Here is a 19910-nt window from a genome sequence, read left to right as displayed (position 1 = left end):
AAAATATGGCACCTTGTGTTGATGATGTTCATGCTGATCCACAATAAATCTCAACTGGAAGAGAGGAGAAAATCTGACTTCCCTGTTTTCACGACAATTCAATATGAACTGCTAGATGCTAGATGCCTGAATCTCCATGCCACAGCCTTTCATCACCCTTCTCTGGGGCTCAGGTCTTGATGAGGAATAAGACAAGTCAGCCAGAACTGGGTTATAACCATTATTTATTACAAGTAGATAGTAGACACCGAGTATGATAAAGTAAATGGAACTTCAAACAGGTAAAGAGGAAACAAAAAAATCAAGGGTATGCCCAACAATAAATTTCAGAGTCAGAACTGTAACATCAGGCAATCACCAGAAAAGGGGACTCCCTATGGAACAGTGCAAGGTAGGAGCACCTTTCTCATGTTGTTACCCATAGTTGGAATTCAAGGGAGAGAACCCCACAGATTCAGACCACACCAAATGACCAATACGATGTAATGATCAAACACTACTTCCAGCTAGGTATCCCAATAATCAAGTTCTATTTAAATCATACTCCCAAGTCTTCTCTCAATCATGGTGAAATAATGGGAATATTGAGAGGAACAGAAAGCAACAGATTGGTCAGAGCCCTTGGAGAGGCTGGTGGTGTATGTATGGATTAGTCCATTCTGGGGGTACTATTTTCCTGTATTGTCTTCATTATCCAGTCAATGTAGTTCTGCACTCGTGTGTAGATTCCATACGTTCCACACTGGGGGCCCCAGGACACCAGACCAGCTACATAGAATTTGGGGGTCTCTTCATTGGGAACCCGTAGAGCAAAGGCTCCACCACTGTCCCCTTCACAGCTATCAACACCCTTCTCTCCTCCAGCACAGATCATATTATTAGTGAAAACATAGGAATTTATATCCACTTTGACATTTTTGCCTTTCACCTCCCGGCACTTTTCTAAGGGAGCAACGGGTAACATTGCCCCTCGGAGCAGGATCACATGATCTCTTACCTTTGTTCGGCCCCAGCCTGAGATCAGTCCCAGGTCTCCCACTGAGGGGTTGTATTCTGAGGAGGTGCCTGGCAGGCAGATGGGGGAGACAGTGGGCCCCATTTTCACTGGCTCTTTCAGCTGCACAAGTGCAATGTCATTGTTGAAATTCTTTCGTGTTTCTGGGGCATCCAGGAATTCCCAACCCGGATGAATAATTACACGCTCAGCAGTGAGCATCTGGGCTTTTGCCAGTTCTGAGGTGACCACTGAGGTGGACCCAACGTACATTACTGGGTCACGGTTTCCCTCCACGACATGAGCAGCTGTCAGCACCCAGTACTCATCGATGAGAACCCCACCAGCCCATGGGTTTGAAAAGAAGACTTGCCAGGGGAAATTTTGAATCTCTGCAATGATTCCTCCAAATATCCTCTGTGTTCCTCTAAAGGGCTTACTGGGAACACCACACACTAGGAAGGAACAAGAACAGGTAGAGAGAGAGCAAGAAATAAATTGCTGGCCTCCTGCAAATCCTCCAACCACTCAAAAACCTGCCAGGTGTCAGAATCCTCTAGCACGATATAGCCAACCCTGTATTTGGTCAACCATCTCAGTACCAGATTCATCCTGAATGAAATCACCAAACATCTCACTTTTCCAAAGCCACAGACAGGCTTGTGGGAGAGACTGGTTAAACTGAAGCAGAATGTGACTTCCTGAGTCCAAATGAGCTAGTGTCTCACACTATGAACAGCTCCTCTAGAGGCGCACTTCAGCCCATAGGGACAGGGGCCCAACTGAAAACAGTGCTGGGAAATTCTTTCCTCATATGGGAAAGAAACCTCATATGATGGTGGAGGAGGCAACATCCCACCTTCTCCTGATGCCCCATGGAGTGTTTATCGCCTTCTTTACTGAAGTCCTAATGGCAGCTGAGTCCCTCCTAGCAGTCCATGGAAGTAGGACAAAGAGAGGGTTTTCTTCTTTCCTCTTTCATCTCATTCCCCACTGATTGCAGATTTGATCACTTTGCCATTACCAAATACAACTAAATTGGAATTTTATTCCAGATGAAGTCAGCTTACCTAAATCGCTCAGCAATCAGCATGAATAGATGCTGAGGTGAGCGAAAAAGTCTTTGGACCCAGACAGACCTGGGTTCAAAGTCTACTCCTGCCTCTTACTAACTCTGTGACCTTGTACTCAGTTCACTCATCTGTGAAATGGAACTAATCATATCTCAAAGGGTTGTTGCAAGGACTGGAATGAGATAATAAATGCAATTAACTAGCTCAGCCCCTAGTTGTTACTACCAGGACATTATTATTATTCTGGCTTTGCCTGAAAGCCTTCTTCTATCCAATTCTGATCTGTCTGCAACTCATTTCTTGATGCCAGATAGACTGTTGCCAGATAACTTTTTACATAATAACTGGGCTAGTCAATTGGTCTTGTTTCTGTGTGTGGATTCCTCACTCTCACTTTTCAGGTCCTGTTTTTAGCAATTCTACATCCCCTTACTACAGCGACATTACCAAACCTAACTGGCCCCGAATCTAATATCGTCACTGGCTAACTTTCTATTTCCTGTCAGTGGACCTGACTCAGTGTGGGAGGAATTCCCCAAGGCCCTGGCAGCCCCCCCCAGCCCAGTGTTGTCTCCACCTCTAGACTAGACTCTGCTAGACCCAGATTAAGTTCTTTCCCTTCAAGAGGACTGCAGCTACTTTCAGAGAGTGGCCCCATACACCGGCACCTGCGTCTATGGTCTGTCCCCGAGATTGAGCCCTCATTACCTGGAACACATTTTGGCAGCTCCGCACCCAGCAATTTGTTCACCCAGCTCCCGTTGCCAGCGCAGTGATACTCTCCTGGAATAGCACAAGGGACACAGGACACATTCACCACCACATCTCCTCTGTTCCATTCCCTCTTTCATGCAGAGCCTCAACTCCTCTGAGATTTGAGGAGGGGATCAAATCAAATCAACTAGAAAAGAATCTTGAGGACACCCTCTACACAATGCCTCTGGCCTCTATCCTGCCAAGGGAGGGGAAGAAACAGCTTCCAAAGCAGAAGAGGGTTATGGCAGAAATTAGAAAAATGTTTCAAGTGGGAAAATAAATTAAATTAAATTAAAAGTGGGGCGCCTGGGTGGCACAATCGGTTAAGGGTCCCACTCTTGGTTTCGGCTCGGGTCATGATCTCAGAGTCATGAGATCGAGCCCCATGACAGGATCTGTGCTCAGCTTGACATTCTCTCTCCCTCTCCCTCTGTCCCTCCCACTCATGCTGTCTCTCTCTCTCTCTCTCTCTCTCTCTCTCTCTCTGTCTAAAATAAATAAATAAATCTTTAAAAATAATAATAAATTAAAAGCAATGAAGTGGTACATACTGTGCCTTTTCCAGTCCTTCATCTAGTACTAATAAGGCCTCTCCATTGAGAAAGCCAGTCACATAGTATTGGTGACTTGACACTGGGAGCATTACTCCTGTATGTTCTACATTAAATAATTGGTCAAAAGCTGAGTAACCACATGAAAATGGATATTGTAGGGGGAATTTCTGCCATAGTTGTGAAGCTGAGCTCAGTGACTTCTGTTATTCCCTATGGATGATCCTATATCCCCATAGGAAAACTGTATCTTTAGACTAAGCCAAGAGGATAAAGTCCATCCCATCCTTCATTTCTCTCCAAACTCTCTTCCAACCCAGAAAGATTGTTCTATTCCCTTTCCAGCACTCTTATTCTTTCTCCTCTTTTCTCTAGTCAAAGAAACCTACCGCTTTCTTCATCTTCCATGAAATAATATGGCTCCTCACAAGTGTAATGAATGACAGAACCAAATAAAGTATGTTCTGGATCTTCAACTTTACCATTCTGAATGGGTTCAGGAGAGCCACAGTCCACAGCTACAAGAAGAAAGCAGGAGAGTGATGGTTAGGATAGTTACATCCTACTAGGAAGGGTCACTGAGCCAGTTTCATCCTCCCAGCCGTGTCCCTCACTCCTTCCCACCCCCCACGTCCATAAGCGCACCTGAGATGAATCTCCCTAGACCACTGAGTCCTGCCAATTCAGATAGGCCCTTGAAAGCTACAAGGAGGAACCTGCTTCTCAGTGGTTGGTGGAGGACCCTGCAGAAGCCGGGAATGGACTTCTATAGTTCTACTAACTCTACCAATCCCATGGCCTCTTTCTTTGAAAGAAACCTGCTAGTCTTGCCAGTCTAGGACCAAATCTGGGCTGGCCCTTCATGGATGGCTTCCCTTCAGAAACAAAATCCATGGGGTGCCTGGGTGGCTCAGTCGATTAAGCGTCTGCCTTTGGCTCAGGTCATGATCCCAGGGTTCATGCATCAGGCTTCCTGCTCAGCGGGGAGCCTGCATCTCCCCCTCCTGCTCCCCCTGCTTGTGCTTTCTCTCTCTGTCAAATAAATAAATAAAATCTTAAAAGAAACCCAACCCCCTCTCTCACAAGCCTAAGAGGAAAACATGAATTTGAATCTTGATGAACTGATCTTTTAATTCCCATCAAAAGGGGGGGAAAGAGTCCCATTTTTAAAAAAATACATACGTTGACATTTCAGTTTGGAATTACTCCACTTTCCATTACTTTGACAAGTAGAATAGAAAGATGTCAAGCCAACACTTCCCTGGAGAATAATACACACCACCATTAATTTATAAGGAGAGATATGGGAAATCAAAGTCAAAAATGAAATTGATCTCTGGTCTTAGATCAATGAGGAGTCCTGACCACAAGAAGCTTGGGGACATCTTAGTAGAATGACCCAAAGCACCCAGAAGTTAAGGCTAAAAGACAACTTTGCCCCAGCATATCAAATCCCCTTCCCCAGGAAGACTAAAGGCAGAAGGAAAGTGTCAATCTGGCCATGACTCACAAGGAAGGACTAAAGATCCTGAGGTGTTCTGTTTGTGGAAAATGGGTTAAACCTTGCTCAAACAAGGACATTCAGTAAACCATTAGACAATTCCAGTATGCTCATCCTGATGTAAGGATTAGGGAGAAGACCCTAATAGTACTTTACCTGTACAACTTCAAACCCTTCCAGACAGGTTATCTTTACCACATCTTTAAACACATATTTTGCTTTCTCAGGCTCCCAAACGGAATTGGCAGTGACTTCTTTGGGACAAGGAATTGCTTGGAAAGGACAGAAAAAGAAAATTACCAAAGAGTTGGAGAAACTCTATTCTATTTATATCATCCTCACACTTTCTGAAATCATTCGGTAGTCCTTAATCCTGAGGCCTAACATTCCAATGGAGATATCTAAAATAATATGGTATTACCCATACTCCAGGAAGTCATTGAGCCAGTTCCACCCACCCAGCCATGTTAGTACATACTAACTAACCACCCCAAGTTGTCTGCACCTGCAAGCCCAGTTAAAGGATTCCTAGAGGTTCAGGCATTTTTACAACCACTGACAGGTTTAGATCTTGCTGAAGAAGTGAAGTCTCTCAGGATACCTAGCCATATAACAATCTACCTGTTTGGATCTTACATTGTCCAGGGACTTTGGTAACACCAAAGAGCAACTTCTAGGTTACTCACGATCTCCATGGTAACGAAGTTTCCAGCCCTTTTTTTGCCCTGTTTGGTCCGTTTGGAAGATGACATTAAGAGTGTTACTCTTGGTTTCAATATTTAGTGGCTCAGAGAATCCATTACCACAGTAAGGACCAAACTGCTTGTCTCTTGCAACAAACTGAAAAGAAATGAAATGATGAAATCAGCAGAGAGAAAGAACTAAAAGAAAGAGGTAAAATGGAGGGGATAAAAGTAAAGGAGGTAATGAAAGAAACATAAAATAAGAAGGAGGGGAAGAAAAGAGGGGACAGAAAGAAAGACAGCTTGTCTTTGAGGAGAAATCTCTCTGTGTGAGTTGGGAGGATAACTAATCATCACGCACAACTAAACTGTCAGGGCAGTGGCCCTTCGAATCAGCTGGTTCCACATCAAAATCTTCTCTCTGCATAGTCACCACCACTTGGTATCCCTCCTCCAACAGGATCTGATAGTCACACCTTGAGTTCTCTGGGTATGGATTGGGATAATTGGGACTTGCAATCTCCCCAATCAGTGTAGTGAATACATCCCCACTGCAATTGACTAAGGGAGAAAAAGGAAAAAAAAAAAGAGGAATGAAATATAGGGTCAAGGAAAGGAGATCCTGCCCCATTCTATGACTCTTCTCATGAACTGAGCATCCCTGACTGGAGCCCACATGCCACAATTACACACCCGATACAAATCAATAGAGATACCCAATGCCTTTTGGGTTTCCATCACATTGCTTATGATAGAGCCCCTCATGGTTATGAACAGTCCCAGGTAGACTCTTCACAGGCATCTATCTCTCCTCTCCAATTATTTAACTTGACCCTGTAGGCTTGTCTTCCTCCACTCTTGTGGCTCCCCCACAGCTTTTGGGTAACTAAAGACCGATGCCAAAGCAAGGCTGAAGCTAGTCAAAATTGGAAGGGTCAACAAAGCTATAACTGGGAAGCCTCAAGCCATTCCAAATACCAGGGAACATGCACCCCACTTGATGCCAAGCTCACCTCCACAATTCCTCATATCATCATGGAGGAAGTATTCTGGGGGGCAGGAGCAGAAGTAACCACCAATGAAGTTGTTGCAGAAGTGGCTACAAGGGGCATCTGCAAAGTCTGTGCACTCATTTATATCTAGAAAAAGTAGAGAAAGATTGAAGTCAAGAACAAAGACCTAGAAGTAAGAATGAGTTTAAACCCAAAACTACAAGGGTAAGAAAAATTAGGAAAGGCCTATTGCTAACATGAATGAATGAATCGTATTTCAGGATGGTTTTATTCTATATTACTCTCCATGATTCTGATTCTGGAGTTGAGCCCTGCCATTGCATGGCTATAAGGGAGCTCTCAATGCCAGAGACCCTTGGCCTTTCTCACAAACAGAGCATTTTGGTTCCAGAGACAACACTCTATAGGCTAAACATGGTTAAATGTCTTCTGAGGGGAAGTGCAATCAGTACACTTACCACTTTAGAGGATTTGGGTATTTCTGTCAAATCCGAATAATAGTTTAGCTTTATGAGATGTTCTAACTTCACTTTAACCTGGAGTTAGGTGTAGAAGCATGCAGAATTTGAAGGTTTGTTTGCCATTGGATGGGTTTGAATATCATGCATTCCTCGTGTGATTCTTGGCAAGTTACTTAACTTCCCTAGTCCTCACTTTCTTTATCTTTAAGTGGAGATCATTATACTTACCTTGAAGAGCTGAGGTGAAGATAAGTTAATATAGGTAAAATTCCTAATACAGTGCCCAATTTATAGTGGTTCTCAATAAGTTACTATCTATTACCTATTTTTACCATTATCATCTCTGAGATACAATCTTGTGTTTGAATTTCACAAAGGCAATTCATGGACATACCCAAGTCCAGTCAACACTTCATAAGAGTTATAATTATAAACAGAATCCTTAGTCACAGAATCGCTCAGTGTTTGTTCTGCTTCTAATCTTTTGGCTGGATCACTAAGGAACATAGAGAACGGTGAGCCTTACCTACAGCAACATAGTATGCAGCAAACCCAGTGAAACGCTCTTCATTGGAGAAGTCTGACTTAAAGATCACCTGGAGTTTATTGTATGGCACTTGGAACTCTTCCACAATTGGGGAGTTGGGATTCTTGCTGGTCCTCTGTCCACATAGTTTCCCTTCTTCAAAGTCTCCTGACATTATCTAAGAAAAGAGTCAAAAGGAAGCTGAGAAAGGGTAATATTGTTGGCATTGGAGGTCAGAGAAGGGGACAGAAAGAATAGAACATTCCACCACCACCAACCCAGCCCTATCCTTTATGTGCTTATTATAATATACCTGCACTGAGTCGTATGCACAGTTCTCTGACAGTTCTATGTCCAGATGGGTGAAGTAGAGATGGATCCCATACCCTTCAGGAACTTCTATATCCCAAGATTTCTCTATCTCATTGGGGTATGCCTGAGGATAGTTAGGGGACAGGATCTGCCCATACATAGTCGGCTCAGCATCAATGGATGCCAAAAGGGAAAACAGGACAATACACCTGAAAAAAAAACATATGGAGATGGGGGTGACCCAGGTACTGGCAGACTAGTGCAGTGCCCTAGCATTTGTCTTGGGTAGAAGGGAGGGGAAAGGGAGGGAAATAGGTAGAAGGGAGGAGGGCAACAGCACATGGGAGGAGGATCTTAGGCTGGAATAGAGCAAAAAGGCCTACGTCAAACCAAAACCTGACCTTCAGATCTGAGCTGTTTTCTAGAGTAGATAAAGGGACTAGAGTCCATGTACATCTCTGTAGACTCGTGATCACTTACCACATCTCTGGCAATTTGTTCATCCCTGGTGAAGAGCACGCCTCTAGCTCCTGGCTCTCTGAACCTCTGGACTTTGGAGCAAAGGGGTGGCAGGGCTGGCTGTATTTGTCAAACAAACACAGGCACCTGCTTTGGTGATGGGGGTCACCTGGGGGTTCGGTGTCACCTTCATAAGAATAACACACAGGTTAAACAAAGCAATACACTGATCAGCACAGGATGCCTGTCATCTCATACCCTCCCTGGTTCCATTGCAATTCACTTTCTAGACTAAAGCTAGATCTTATCCTTCTCCCATTGCTTCTCTGGATCTTCTCCCAGCTTTTCTCCAAAAAAAAAAACATGAGCGCTTTCTCCCAATTTTCTTCCTCCTCCTCCCTCACCCCCACCAGTGACCCCTGTCCCCACTCTATCAGTCTCTTTCCTGCCCTCACAAAACAATATCCCCATTTCCACTCAGGTTTTCAGGAGCCTTTCCCCATCATGACTAGCCACCTAGGACATTTCTCCCTCCTCTTTTGGCAAAGATCCCCTTGATCACTTCATACCAGCTCTCTTTACTATGTTTATTAGTGCACGTATTTCTGTCGGTTCTCCCCCACGACCACTGATGGAGGGATGAGCTTCTTTTACTAGGGGAAGGCAGCGACCTTGGGAGAAGTGGTCTGAAACAGGGTTGGGTGGGGAATGAGACAAAGGGCAGCTGAATGACAAGAAACACACAAAGAAAGGAAAGGAAATGTATCCCCTCAATTTCCTACGTTAATTCTCCAGGGTTTGGGGTTTTTTCCTTTATTAAAAAAGATGAGATATCTTTCCATAGTTCCTCAGAGAGTCTTGCCAAAAATGTTTCTAACCCTGGAAATGATGGTAAGTAGTGGGGTAACCGCGAGGAAAAGGGGGAGGGCAACCTATATTCTGCCTTCTTTTACTTTGCTCCTTCCAGCCCTCGATCTTTGCCCAAAACCTTCCCATGTGAAGTTCTCTGCCTTTCTTTTTCTTCCACCAAAGCTCTGCTCTTCAGTTTTTAAGGTTTTTACCTTCAGAAGCGGATGGGAACAAGTGGGTCAGTCCCTTCTCTCGTGCCAATGGACATGCTGGGCGACCCTGCCAGCTCCCAGGGAGAGCAGCACCGGGCCTGGTCGCTCCCTCTGCAGGAATTCCGCCGGCCTCCCTGTCCCGGTTCTCTTCATATGATTCTCTATCCCAGTGTGCATGTCTGAAATTCCCTGATCTAAACAAAGAGGGGGCTGGGAGACCATGACAAGGGAAAGGGTAACTCAGCCTTGATCTTGGAGCTCCCTCTGCTTTTGAAACAAGAATTGCATACTTCTGTCAGGCCCGAGGTCCCTCCATCCAGGGCTCCAGGGGGAGAAAGAAGGAGTGGGGAATTCCACCGATTGCTTAATGTTCTCTTCCAGCCAAAGGGTGTGTTAGAGCTTTCAGAGAAGTCAGGTGATTTGTGGGAAAAGGAGGGGATTAATACTGTGGGGGAAAAAGCCAAACCCAGAATGTCCAACCCTCCAACAATGTATGAATCACAACTTAAGGGAGAGATGCCAGTCATCTCTGCTCTTAAAGCAAATTTAACGGTTGGATAATGACTTAGACCTAGACCTAAGCTGGTGTGGGATGATGCTCTTCCTCTTCCTAAAATCCCCTCCACATCTCCAAACATCTAAATTCTATCCACCAATCAAGCCCCAGGTCAGATACAATCCAGAGTCCCTCATCCATAACCCTTGGGTCTAAATGAGTTTCAAGATTCAGAATTTTACAGATTTTAAAAAGACAGTGCAGTACGTGGACCCAATATTAGGTAACACCTCCTCCTCTCCCTCCCCTCGAGGGGCTGGAATAATGCTCCATTATCAAACATTAATATTTCTGCTGCTACGCATACTGATCTTCATGGTAAGTAGAATAATTAAAATTATTATTTGGTTATAATTATATATTATATTTACATATCCCTTATGGTTATAAATTACTTCACATCAGTTCAGGTCAGGTTTTGCTGACAAATGAGTTTTGGTGCCAAACTTGGGGAGGGGGAAGCCTTTTGGAATTCAGAGTTGTAGATAAGGGACAGAGGGATGGTGGGCTGTATGATCCCCCCACAAAATCTTCCCTGATCTCTTGGCTTACCTTTATGTCCCTTATTACTTTACTTCCTACCCTTATCTAGTGACTTGCATTCCAGTGAATCTACACCTTAACAATTGAAGATGCTCCCTTAGTTTACATGCCACTAGGAATTAGGCTGCCAATTAATCTACGATATACCATTGATGATAAGATGCCTCCTGATTTCAGGAGCGTTAAAATGTCAGGGGAAGCGCGCCTGGGTGGCTCAATGGGTTAGGGTCAGTCTTCAGCTCAGGTCATGATCCTGGGGTCCTGGATCCAGCCCCCGAGTTGGGCTCCCTGCTCAGCGGGGAGCCTGCTTCTCCCTCTCCTTCTAACCCGCCCCCCCCCGATCGCTCTCTCTCTCAAATAAATAAATAGAATCTTTTTTAAAAAATGGGGAAACCACATGCCTTGGAATTAATTGCTGGTTGACTCACTCAGCACTGGGCCTGGAGTCAGAGGACTGGCTCATTCCCTAACTTTTTAGCTTCTTCAAGTATAAAATGGAGATAACATCAGTTCTGCCTGCTTACATGGCTGTCAGAAGGATCTAATGAAATAGTGAGAATGAAAGAGCTTTGCAAACTATGGTGCCAAATAAATGTGCACATTGAAAGGAAGAGAATTATGAGTCAATAAGGTCTCTGAAGGCGGGTTCAGGGTCTGATTCATCTCTGCATTCTCCACCATGTCTAGCTGTGCCATTCGTGTAGTAGATATACATATGACTGTTTGGTGTTCCCTTGGCTGCCCAGGGTTTGAATGTCTTTACGACATTTGGAGAGTTCCTCATCGTATGATTGGGAATAGAGCCCACCTCCCAGGAGAGAAGATGCAAGTGCAGGAAGTGTGTTGCTCCCCACTCCAGCAGCTCTGGACCAGGCCCATGCACTCACACTCCACTCATCAGAGGCATCTGCCTAGGCCTTGAATCCAGAGGTTGTCATACCAAGAAGCAGGGACTGTGGAGCCTCTGGGGACAGTGGGGGCTGCAGGAAGATGAAAGAGACCGGGGCACCTGGGTGGCTCAGTCAGTTGGGCAGCCACCTCTTGATTTCAGCCCAGGTCATGATCTTAGGGTCCTGGGACTGAGCCCCTCAACAGGCTCTGCACTCAGCGGGGATTCTGCTTCAGGATTCTCTCTCCCTCTGCCCCCCCCCCACTGACGCACATGTATGCTCTCTCTAATAAATAAATAAATCTTTAAAAAAAGAAAAAAAAAGATGAGGGAGGAAGCCGTGCTCACAAGCAGTTTCCACTGTCCAGTGGGTGAGCGTCACAAGCTGAAGTGTCTAGGGCCTAGCAAAGACAGGGCAGCAGAGGCAGCCATATTCTTTTTTTTTTTTTAAGATTTTATTTATTTGTCAGAGAGAGAGAGCGTGAGCAAGCACAAGCAGGGGGAGTGGCATGCAGAGGGAGAGGGAGAAGCAGGCTCCCCACTGAGCAAAGAGCCATATGCAGGGCTCGATCCCAGGACTGTGGGATCATGACCTGAGTGGAAGGCAGATGCTTAACCGACTGAGCCACCCAGGTGCCCCAAGGCAGCCATATTCTGACCATTGTTCCTGCTGTGAAGCTTCCACACTTGGCACTCCAGTGCTCCCAGCATTTCTCTGAGCAGTCAGTCCAGGATCCCTTTAATAAATTCCTCTTCTGCTCAAATCTACCAGAGTTGGTTTCCATTGCCTGCAACTAAGAACAATGGCTGATACAACATGCTCAGTGAGTATCTGAGAAATGACTGACTGAATGAGCCAATGAGTTCAGACCATTTACTAGCTGCTTTTGGGAGTGTGACCTTGGAAAAGTTACTTAATCCCTCTGAGCTCCAGCTTTATCGTGTGTAAAATGGGGATAATATCATCTCCCTCAGGGACGCCTGGGTGGCTCAGTTGGCTAAGTGTCTGCCTCTGGCTCAGGTCGTGATCCCAGGGTCCTGAGATGGAGTCCTGAATCGGGCTCCCTGCTCAGCGGGAAGCCTGCTTCTCCCTCTGCCCTGCTGCTCCCCCTGCTTGTGCTCTCTCTTGCTCTCTGACAAGTAAACAAATAAAATCTTTAACATATATAGATAGATAGATAGATAGATATATCTCACTTCCCTCAGACACAGCTATCATTGTCAGTGACTAAGGAAAGGGTTAAGGAATAGGCAGAGAGATATAGGAGGCCCCTGACTCCCCTGACTAGGCTCACAGAAATCCCAAATGTGGAGAAATGCTGAGGTGTACAAAACCAGAGATAAGGGAACAAAGCAGACCACCTGGCCCTGGATGTTAGGGAGCATGTTTTATTTGTTTTTGTTTTGTTTTGTTTTGTTTGCAGCTACATTGTAATCACAGAACATGACCAGACCTCAGAGAAGTGAGCCATTAAGGATGTTGTCAGTAGTCCTTGCTCAAACCAAGACGGCACAAGAATCTCAAGGCCACAGTTTTCCCAGTCAGTTCTCAATAAGACTCCAGCAACAGCCCACAGTGGCCACCCATTAGGGACCCCTCTCACTCTAGGGAGCTTTTCTCTTTCCTTTTTGCTCTCACTTTGACTTAACAAACTTTCACTTCACTTCACCCTTTTGTGTCCGTGAGATTCCTTCTCTGACTCCATGAGACAAGAACCTCGCAATCCTGTAACATCAGGACCTACAGTAGCCATGATTAGATATCTAATATCTAGCATATAGATATATATCAGCATATATCTAGTGCTAAGTAAGCCCTTCATCAATAAACAACAACGTCACCTCCAAACACCACCAGCAGCAGTAGCAGCACCCGTCTCCTCAAGAGCTTCCCAGCATGCCTCAGTACACAGCACAAAAAAGAGAACATCTTACCAAATTATCCAGGCTTGCTTCTTCTTTGCCTTCTGAATTCAACACTCACTGGAAAAGTTAGTGACTCTCTCTTACCCTCATGTGTGTTTTGACTTCACCTCTTCAATTTTGCCATCCAACTACAATATTTCATTTTTCTCTCTAAATCTCAAGAAGACAACAAATCACACATGTTATGGCATCTCTGGGCCCTGCCACCTTCCCCACTTTAGCAAGAACTCAAGCCAAGACCTCTTAGAGTGACAGCTTTGAAACTGTTACATAATCTGCTCAGATTCATGGGAAGTCATAAACATGATGTTGCTTATTGTCACCCTCAGGGTCATCTGAACCCCAGCTGATGTGATAATGCTAATACACAAACCAGAAATTAGAACCTTACATGTTAGTATTAAATGTAACTAACACACATGTGTATAAACATGAAAGGGACATTTTTTAAGATTTTATTAATTTATTTATTTATTTATTTATTTATTTATTTGAGAAAGAGAGAGAGCAGGGGAAGGAGCCGAGGGAGAGGGAGGGAGAAGGAGAGGGAGAAGCAGACTCTGCACTGATCACAGACCCCAGTGCGGGGCTCAATCCCATAACCCTGAGATGATGACCTGAGCCAAAATCAAGAGCTGGACACTTCACCAACTGAACCACCCAGGCGCCCCAGATTTTCTTTTCTTTTTTTTTTTAAGTAGCCTCCACACCCAGCGTGGAGCCCAATGCAGGGCTTGAACTCACAACCCTGAGCTGAGATCAAGAGTAGAACGCTGAACCAAGCCACCCAGATACCCTAAGGGCATTTTAGAAAATAATCACTAGTGTTACTCAGAATCATAAGTATCATATTCATAATGTCAGTTACCATCCCTCTTTCTGTTCCAAGTTCTAGAGAAATTGAGAAATCAAACAAAAGCAGCAAATGGAGCTCAAAATATTATCTTTAATAGCAATAAAAGCCAAGATAGAGTAAGTAGCCTAGTGTAAAAGCCAAATGGTGGCTAATTAAACCCCAGAATTAGAATTACCCTTCTAGACACGGACAATACTGGGCCAGGAAAGGCTTTCTCAAGCAGAGAATATCTGCTCCCTGTGGGCAGCTTGCTCCCAAGAGGAAGAAGGGCCAAGGTAAAGGCAGCACGCCCATTTATTCTTCATATCTTTACCAGTTAGATAAGTCACTCTTCCTCCCTAGCGCTAAGTGAGAAATGGAATGGAGTCATATCATGGCGCTCTCTCCATCAGGAAAGATCTATCAGGGATGGTACAAACATCCCACCCCCAACATTCCCACGGCTTTTCCTCTTTAACCTGTTAGATTTAACAATTAAACATATCATCAACTAAGGATGTGGCAGTCTACCTGGGAGAAAAAATCAGGAATCTAATTAGAGCTCCATTCACCCAAGGCCAACCACTGCTCCTCTTTTGAGCCCTCAGCACCACTGGCCCCAGAAGCCCCCAAAATGATACTGAGCAATACGTTAATGTTAAATATATTCTGCACCCAAGAAATGGAAATTCACCTCTCCTATTCCCATCCCAGATTACATTCAGCCTTCCGTTCCCATCCCAGATTACATTCAGTTAACCAAGATAGCTATCAGAGCTCAGCAATGAGATTAAATGATGGTATTAAGAAAAGCCAACAATAGGCACTCTGGTCCTATAGCCGGCCCTATGCGCCGCTCGGCTCAGAGCCGTGGCCCGGCGCTCGGTGTAGGCTTTCTCTGCACGTCCGCGGGCCTGCGGGGAGCCTGGAAGCCGGGCGTCCCTGCGGGACAAAGTGCTGTCATGGAGAATGTGGCCTCGCTCTTAGGCACAACCGTCCGGGACTCCGCCCAGATGAAAGAGCTGCAGCGGGGACCTCGGGCTCCAGGGCTTGGTCGTGCTCGGCTTCCCGGCTTCCCCGCTTCCCGCGCAATCCGTTCACACATCAAGAGAAAGCCAGGAACGAAGAGATCCTGAATCCCCTCAAGTACGTCCGACCCCGCGGCGGGTTCGAGCCCACCTGCGAGGGAAACGGCTCGCAGGCGCACCCCCTCTTCGCCACAGGTTCATCTCCTGGTCTCCCGTGTGCGGTAACAACATCTCCTGGAACTTCGGGAAGTTCCTGGTGGGCCCAGAGGGTGTGCCTGTGCGCAGGTACAGCCGCCCGCTTTCTAACCAAGGACAGTGAGCCTGACATCGAGGCCCAGCTGTGCCTAGGGCGCCCTTCCTGTCCTTGCTGCTCGGCGGTCACAACGTTGCCCTCTGGGGATTTCAACCACAACGGTGTGAAATCTGCAAGAGTTAGTTCCTGCAAGGTTTCAGAGACTGTACTAGCTCCCTGGCCAACCTTTCCTGAGTCCAGTTTTGAAAAGTCCAAAGAGTTCATGAGACACAAGAATATCACAATACCAGCCCCACAACCACAAAATTTCTAAAAACAGCCATCCCCAGACCCCAAAGCAGATATCCCAGGAAAAAATTAAAATTATATTTCCAAAACCCGGTACTTAATGTTGCCAAAGACTGAAGAAATTCAGTAGTATCTGAGGGAAGGAGAAAAATCTTAGTTTTTGACCTCACCTTAATGCCCTTAGGTTTATGCCAACCGTTCAGAATCCATAGCTCCTGAACTTAAGCACAAGTGAAAGAAATCATTTAGAAAAAGGTTACTTTGGGTATTCTGTACATACCACATGGGGGTCCTCCTGTATGGAACATTTCATTTCCAGTCCCCTCCTTAGTCCTAAGCCTCTGGCGCCCAGTGCTGCATTGGTAGGTGAGCTCTGCCTACAATCCAGACTCCACAATGCAGAGGACAGATGGTTTCCATTCAGTGGCTTTTGCTGCTTTTATGGAATCTCTAAGACCTGAAAAGCCTTCCTATGAAGGAAGGCTTTCTCTTGGTCCCCATGTTTGTTTCAGCTGGAGAAAGGATCCTCAGTAGATTCTTGAAACTGCAGTTCCTACTGAAGGTTCTGAAGCCTGTGCACTTACCTTAAGGACCAATACTTCTGCCAGATGCCCCGATGCCAGTTTTTCTTCCCCTTTTTAATTTCATTAACAGATTACAGCAACTTCACAAATTAGGGCAGAGGCAATGCCAGCAAGCCTACCTATAATACGTATATCACCTTGAAACCCACCCAGCGATTTTTTGAGACTTTGCCACTCTCCAGCCGGTGAACAAGCTGCTTGGATTCCAGATCAGTCTTAATTTCCTCCTTGGCCCTGAATGTAGAATGGCATTGGCCAAATTAGCACTGCCTCCCTTAGCCAGGCACTCAAATATGAAAGCTACAATCTCCCCAGGGCTCTGTAGCATATGTAGATCTCAGCTTCCTTACAGGAGGATTCCTATAAGGAAACATCAGGAGTCATGAAGAGAATCCCACCGCTACAACATACACGGTATCTGTATTATTGTCAAAAACTCTAATATAAACAATGCTTGCCAAAATACCAATTCATTTATTGTTCAGTAAAACCAAATAGTGAAAAATTCTGACATAGATAAATCCTAAGAAGGGATGCCTGGGTGGCTCAGTCAGTTAAGTGGCTGCCTTCAGCACAGGTCATGATCCCAGGGTCCTGGGATGGAGCCCCACATCAGGCTCCCAGCTCAGCTTGGAGTCTGCTTCTCCCTCTCCCTCTGCCCCTCCTCCCTGCTCGTGCTCTCTCTCTTGCTCTCCCTCTTTCAAATAAATTAATTAAATCTTAAAAAAAAAAGAAAAATCCTAAGAAAAAAACAAGTGTAGCTATATCAGAACAAATAAAGTGTAACTGGGAGAGAGAGATAAAAGAAAGTGAATGTTGACAAGAGGCAGTAACTGCTAAAGTCTGATTATGCCTGCCAAATTCACAAGTTGGGGAATCCTAATGCCCAATGTGCTGGTGTTAGAAGGTAGGGGTCTTTGGAAGGGGATTAGGTCATGAGGGTCAAGAAGGGGATTAGTGGGATGCCTGGGTGGCTCAGTCTGTTAAGAGTCTGCCTTCAGCTCAGGTTATGATCCCAGGGTCCTGGAATGGAGTCCCATATCTGGCTCCTTGCTCAGCAGGGAGCCTGCTTCTCCCTCAGCCTCTGCTGCTCCCCCTGCTTGTACTCTCTCTCTTGCGCTCGCTCGCTCTCTCTCTCTCTCTCTCTCTCTGACAAATAAATAAATAAAATCTTAAAAAAAGAAAAAAAGAATGGGCTTAGTGCTCTTTTAAAAGAGACCCAGGGGGTGAGGAAGAGAGAGAGAGAGAGGCCCCAGATGGCTCCCTAGGCCTATGTGAGAACAACAAAAATTCTGTGACTCCAAAGAGGGCCCTCACCCAACCATGCTGGCCCCTGATCTTGGACTTCCAGCACCCAGAACTGTGAGAAGTAAATTTCTGTTGTTTGTAAGTCACCCAATCTGTGGTATTTTGGTATGGCAGTCCAAATGGACTAAGACAGAAACAAAGCCAATTTGGGAGGACTCCTCTATTCCCACCCAAACTACAACATTAAAGGTACATGTACTTATGGCTTATAAAGTACAAAATGCTATATAGTTCTGTCAACAGAAAATGGCCAGAAAGCACTCTAATCCGAGAAGAAAGTAGAGAGTTTTATTCGAGCCCAAATTAGGACAGCTGCCCAGGAAACACAATTTTCACAGGGACGAGAGTGCTCCAGGGAATGAACAGTTTTTACAGGGTTATATACTTTCTTACATAAAGAGCTATAAATCCATATGTCAGAGGTACCGCCTCTCAAAAAAGTTATAGATTAATATGTAGGCAGGAATCACGAGTTTTAACATCATAGAATATAGGGAGTAGGAGCATTGATCAACATCTTAAGGACAGGAGGCTTTCCTTCAGGCTGCTCATTTGTAAAGCAGATGCTTGGCAGGCCTTAAATCAGGCTTTTGGTTTAAACAAAGTTTATGTAGTCATGTTGACTTAGAAAGAGATCTAAATTGGCCTCCCTTATATCAGGGCCTTTAGAGAGTTTTTTTCTCACTGCTTCCCCATGCCCCACCCACCCTCTGCCCCATTTGATCAATGATCTTCTGGCAGAAAGCAACGATGATCGTTACTTTGTCCCTTGATGTCAGGGTAATTCCTTATCTGCCATGGGTCCATCATGTCCCTTGATGCTAGGCCTGATTTAGGTGGCCTAGGAGTCTATGTGGGGGTAAGGATGAGGGTCAACAGTATGGTTTTTAATTGGGAATATTGCACCTGATTTTTTTTTCAATGAGATCAAACTGTCATGCAAACATTGTACATGTGCTTTGTGGTGAGTTTTTCCCCTTGCCTTTTGTGTACCATTCATAACATAAATACAGAAATAGTAATAAAAATCCAATTAATAACATTTGAAGCAACCAATGGGGAATAGGTACAGAATTAGAAAGACAAGAGAAGACTTAAAAAAAAATCCATTGCAGGTATTTTGATAATCTTGAGTTAATTTGAGTATCTTCTTTATCTTTGGTTATTTGTGCTTTGTGATATGTTTCAGCTGATTGGTTTAAAACGGTAATTAAGTTTTCTGTTATCTGTAACAATTTCTCTGGCCAGTTAGTTTCCATAGATATTACATCTTGTGGTGGTTGTAATTCTCCCAAAACATTTGGTCATCAATATCAATATTAGTATAATTTTTGTTAGCATCAGGCAATTCTATCTGAGTTACAAAGTTGCAAAACTCCAAATTCTATTTGAGTATTACACCATATAGCAATAGTGTTATGATGAAAAGTACTCTTGTTACAAAATAAATCAAGGAATACTCCAGAAGTGTTTTACAAATCTTCCCAACAAAATCTTCCTTTTCCCATATACCAGGCATAGCCATTACAGGCTGTTGGAGTGAATTCAGGGTTCCATTGTTGTTAGGGCATAACCGTGTACTGTGCCTGAATTCACAGATGTCAGTAGGTACTGGGATCCAGTAAGAATCATTGGCTAACAGGGCGCCTGGGTGGCTCAGTTGTTAAGTGTCTGCCTTCAGCTCAGGTCATGATCCCAGGGTTCTGGGATCGAGCCCCACATCGGGCTCCCCACTCCGCAGGAAGCCAGCTTCTCCCCCTCCCACTCTCCCTGCTTGTGTTCCCTCTCTCACTGTGTCTCTCTCTGTCAAACAAACAAAATCTTAAAAAAAAGAATCATTGGCTATTAAGGTCCATCTTCCTCCAGTGGGAAGAAATCTGGTGGTATTTACAACAGTTCCTGTTCCTAATTGAACAACATCATAAGTCTGGTCGGCCATAAGTTTGGGTACTAAGGCAGTAATTGAACATTTATATAAGTTACAAGAGGCTTTAATGATTTTACACAGATTAGGAGAGCTATGTAATTTGCATAAACATATATTTTGGGTTTCTGTAGTTAAGGCCATTGGCCCATAGATACCTCCGCTTCCATTTGGATTAGCATGGCTAGGAACCCTTGGGTCAAAGTATATGCTTTTCCCCATTGTTGGATATGAGCATTTTTGGTCATAATATGCTGTTTGATTTAGCCATTTTATTAATGCTAAATTAGCAGCCCAAACAGATTTCCATCCTTTACCTTCTTCCTGAAATAAAAATCCGTCTAATTTTCCTTTTTGGGCAAGAGTGTTTTTTCTTTGGCCTATCT

At 44.7% G+C, this 19910-nt stretch overlaps 1 protein-coding gene and 1 pseudogene across 1 annotated transcript; one reads left to right on the top strand and one right to left on the bottom strand.

Moving 5' to 3' along the window:
- Nucleotides 1-207: 207 nt before the first annotated feature.
- C1S (complement C1s) lies at nt 208-16453 on the bottom strand. The gene is made up of 13 exons (XM_025851969.2): nt 16442-16453; nt 9391-9600; nt 8351-8516; nt 7872-8079; nt 7559-7736; nt 6572-6697; nt 5920-6119; nt 5562-5715; nt 5032-5147; nt 4557-4635; nt 3764-3892; nt 2776-2850; nt 208-1449 (listed from the first exon to the last, which is right to left on the bottom strand). Exons 3-13 carry the CDS (start codon nt 8371-8373, stop codon nt 650-652), a joined length of 2088 nt encoding a protein of 695 aa, XP_025707754.1. The 5' UTR covers nt 8374-8516; nt 9391-9600; nt 16442-16453; the 3' UTR covers nt 208-649.
- On the top strand, nt 10211-15943 carry LOC112808652 (glutathione peroxidase 1-like; annotated as a pseudogene).
- Nucleotides 16454-19910: the final 3457 nt, after the last annotated feature.

The sequence above is a fragment of the Callorhinus ursinus genome, unplaced genomic scaffold, assembly GCF_003265705.2.
Source record: "Callorhinus ursinus isolate GAN/ISIS: 27379988/994484 unplaced genomic scaffold, GSC_fseal_2.0 scaffold94, whole genome shotgun sequence".
Classification (NCBI taxonomy): Eukaryota; Metazoa; Chordata; class Mammalia; order Carnivora; family Otariidae; genus Callorhinus; species Callorhinus ursinus.
This window is presented reverse-complemented; position numbering and strand designations above follow the sequence as displayed.

Coding starts and splice junctions, on each gene's coding strand:
- C1S (XM_025851969.2), bottom strand. CDS start 8,373: ATGAACAAATTGCCAGAGATGTG. Junction 7,737..7,871: donor GTGCATACGACTCAGTGCAG/GTATATTATAAT, acceptor CTCTTTTCTTAG/ATAATGTCAGGAGACTTTGA. Junction 4,636..5,031: donor AAGGGTTTGAAGTTGTACAG/GTAAAGTACTAT, acceptor ATTATTCTCCAG/GGAAGTGTTGGCTTGACATC.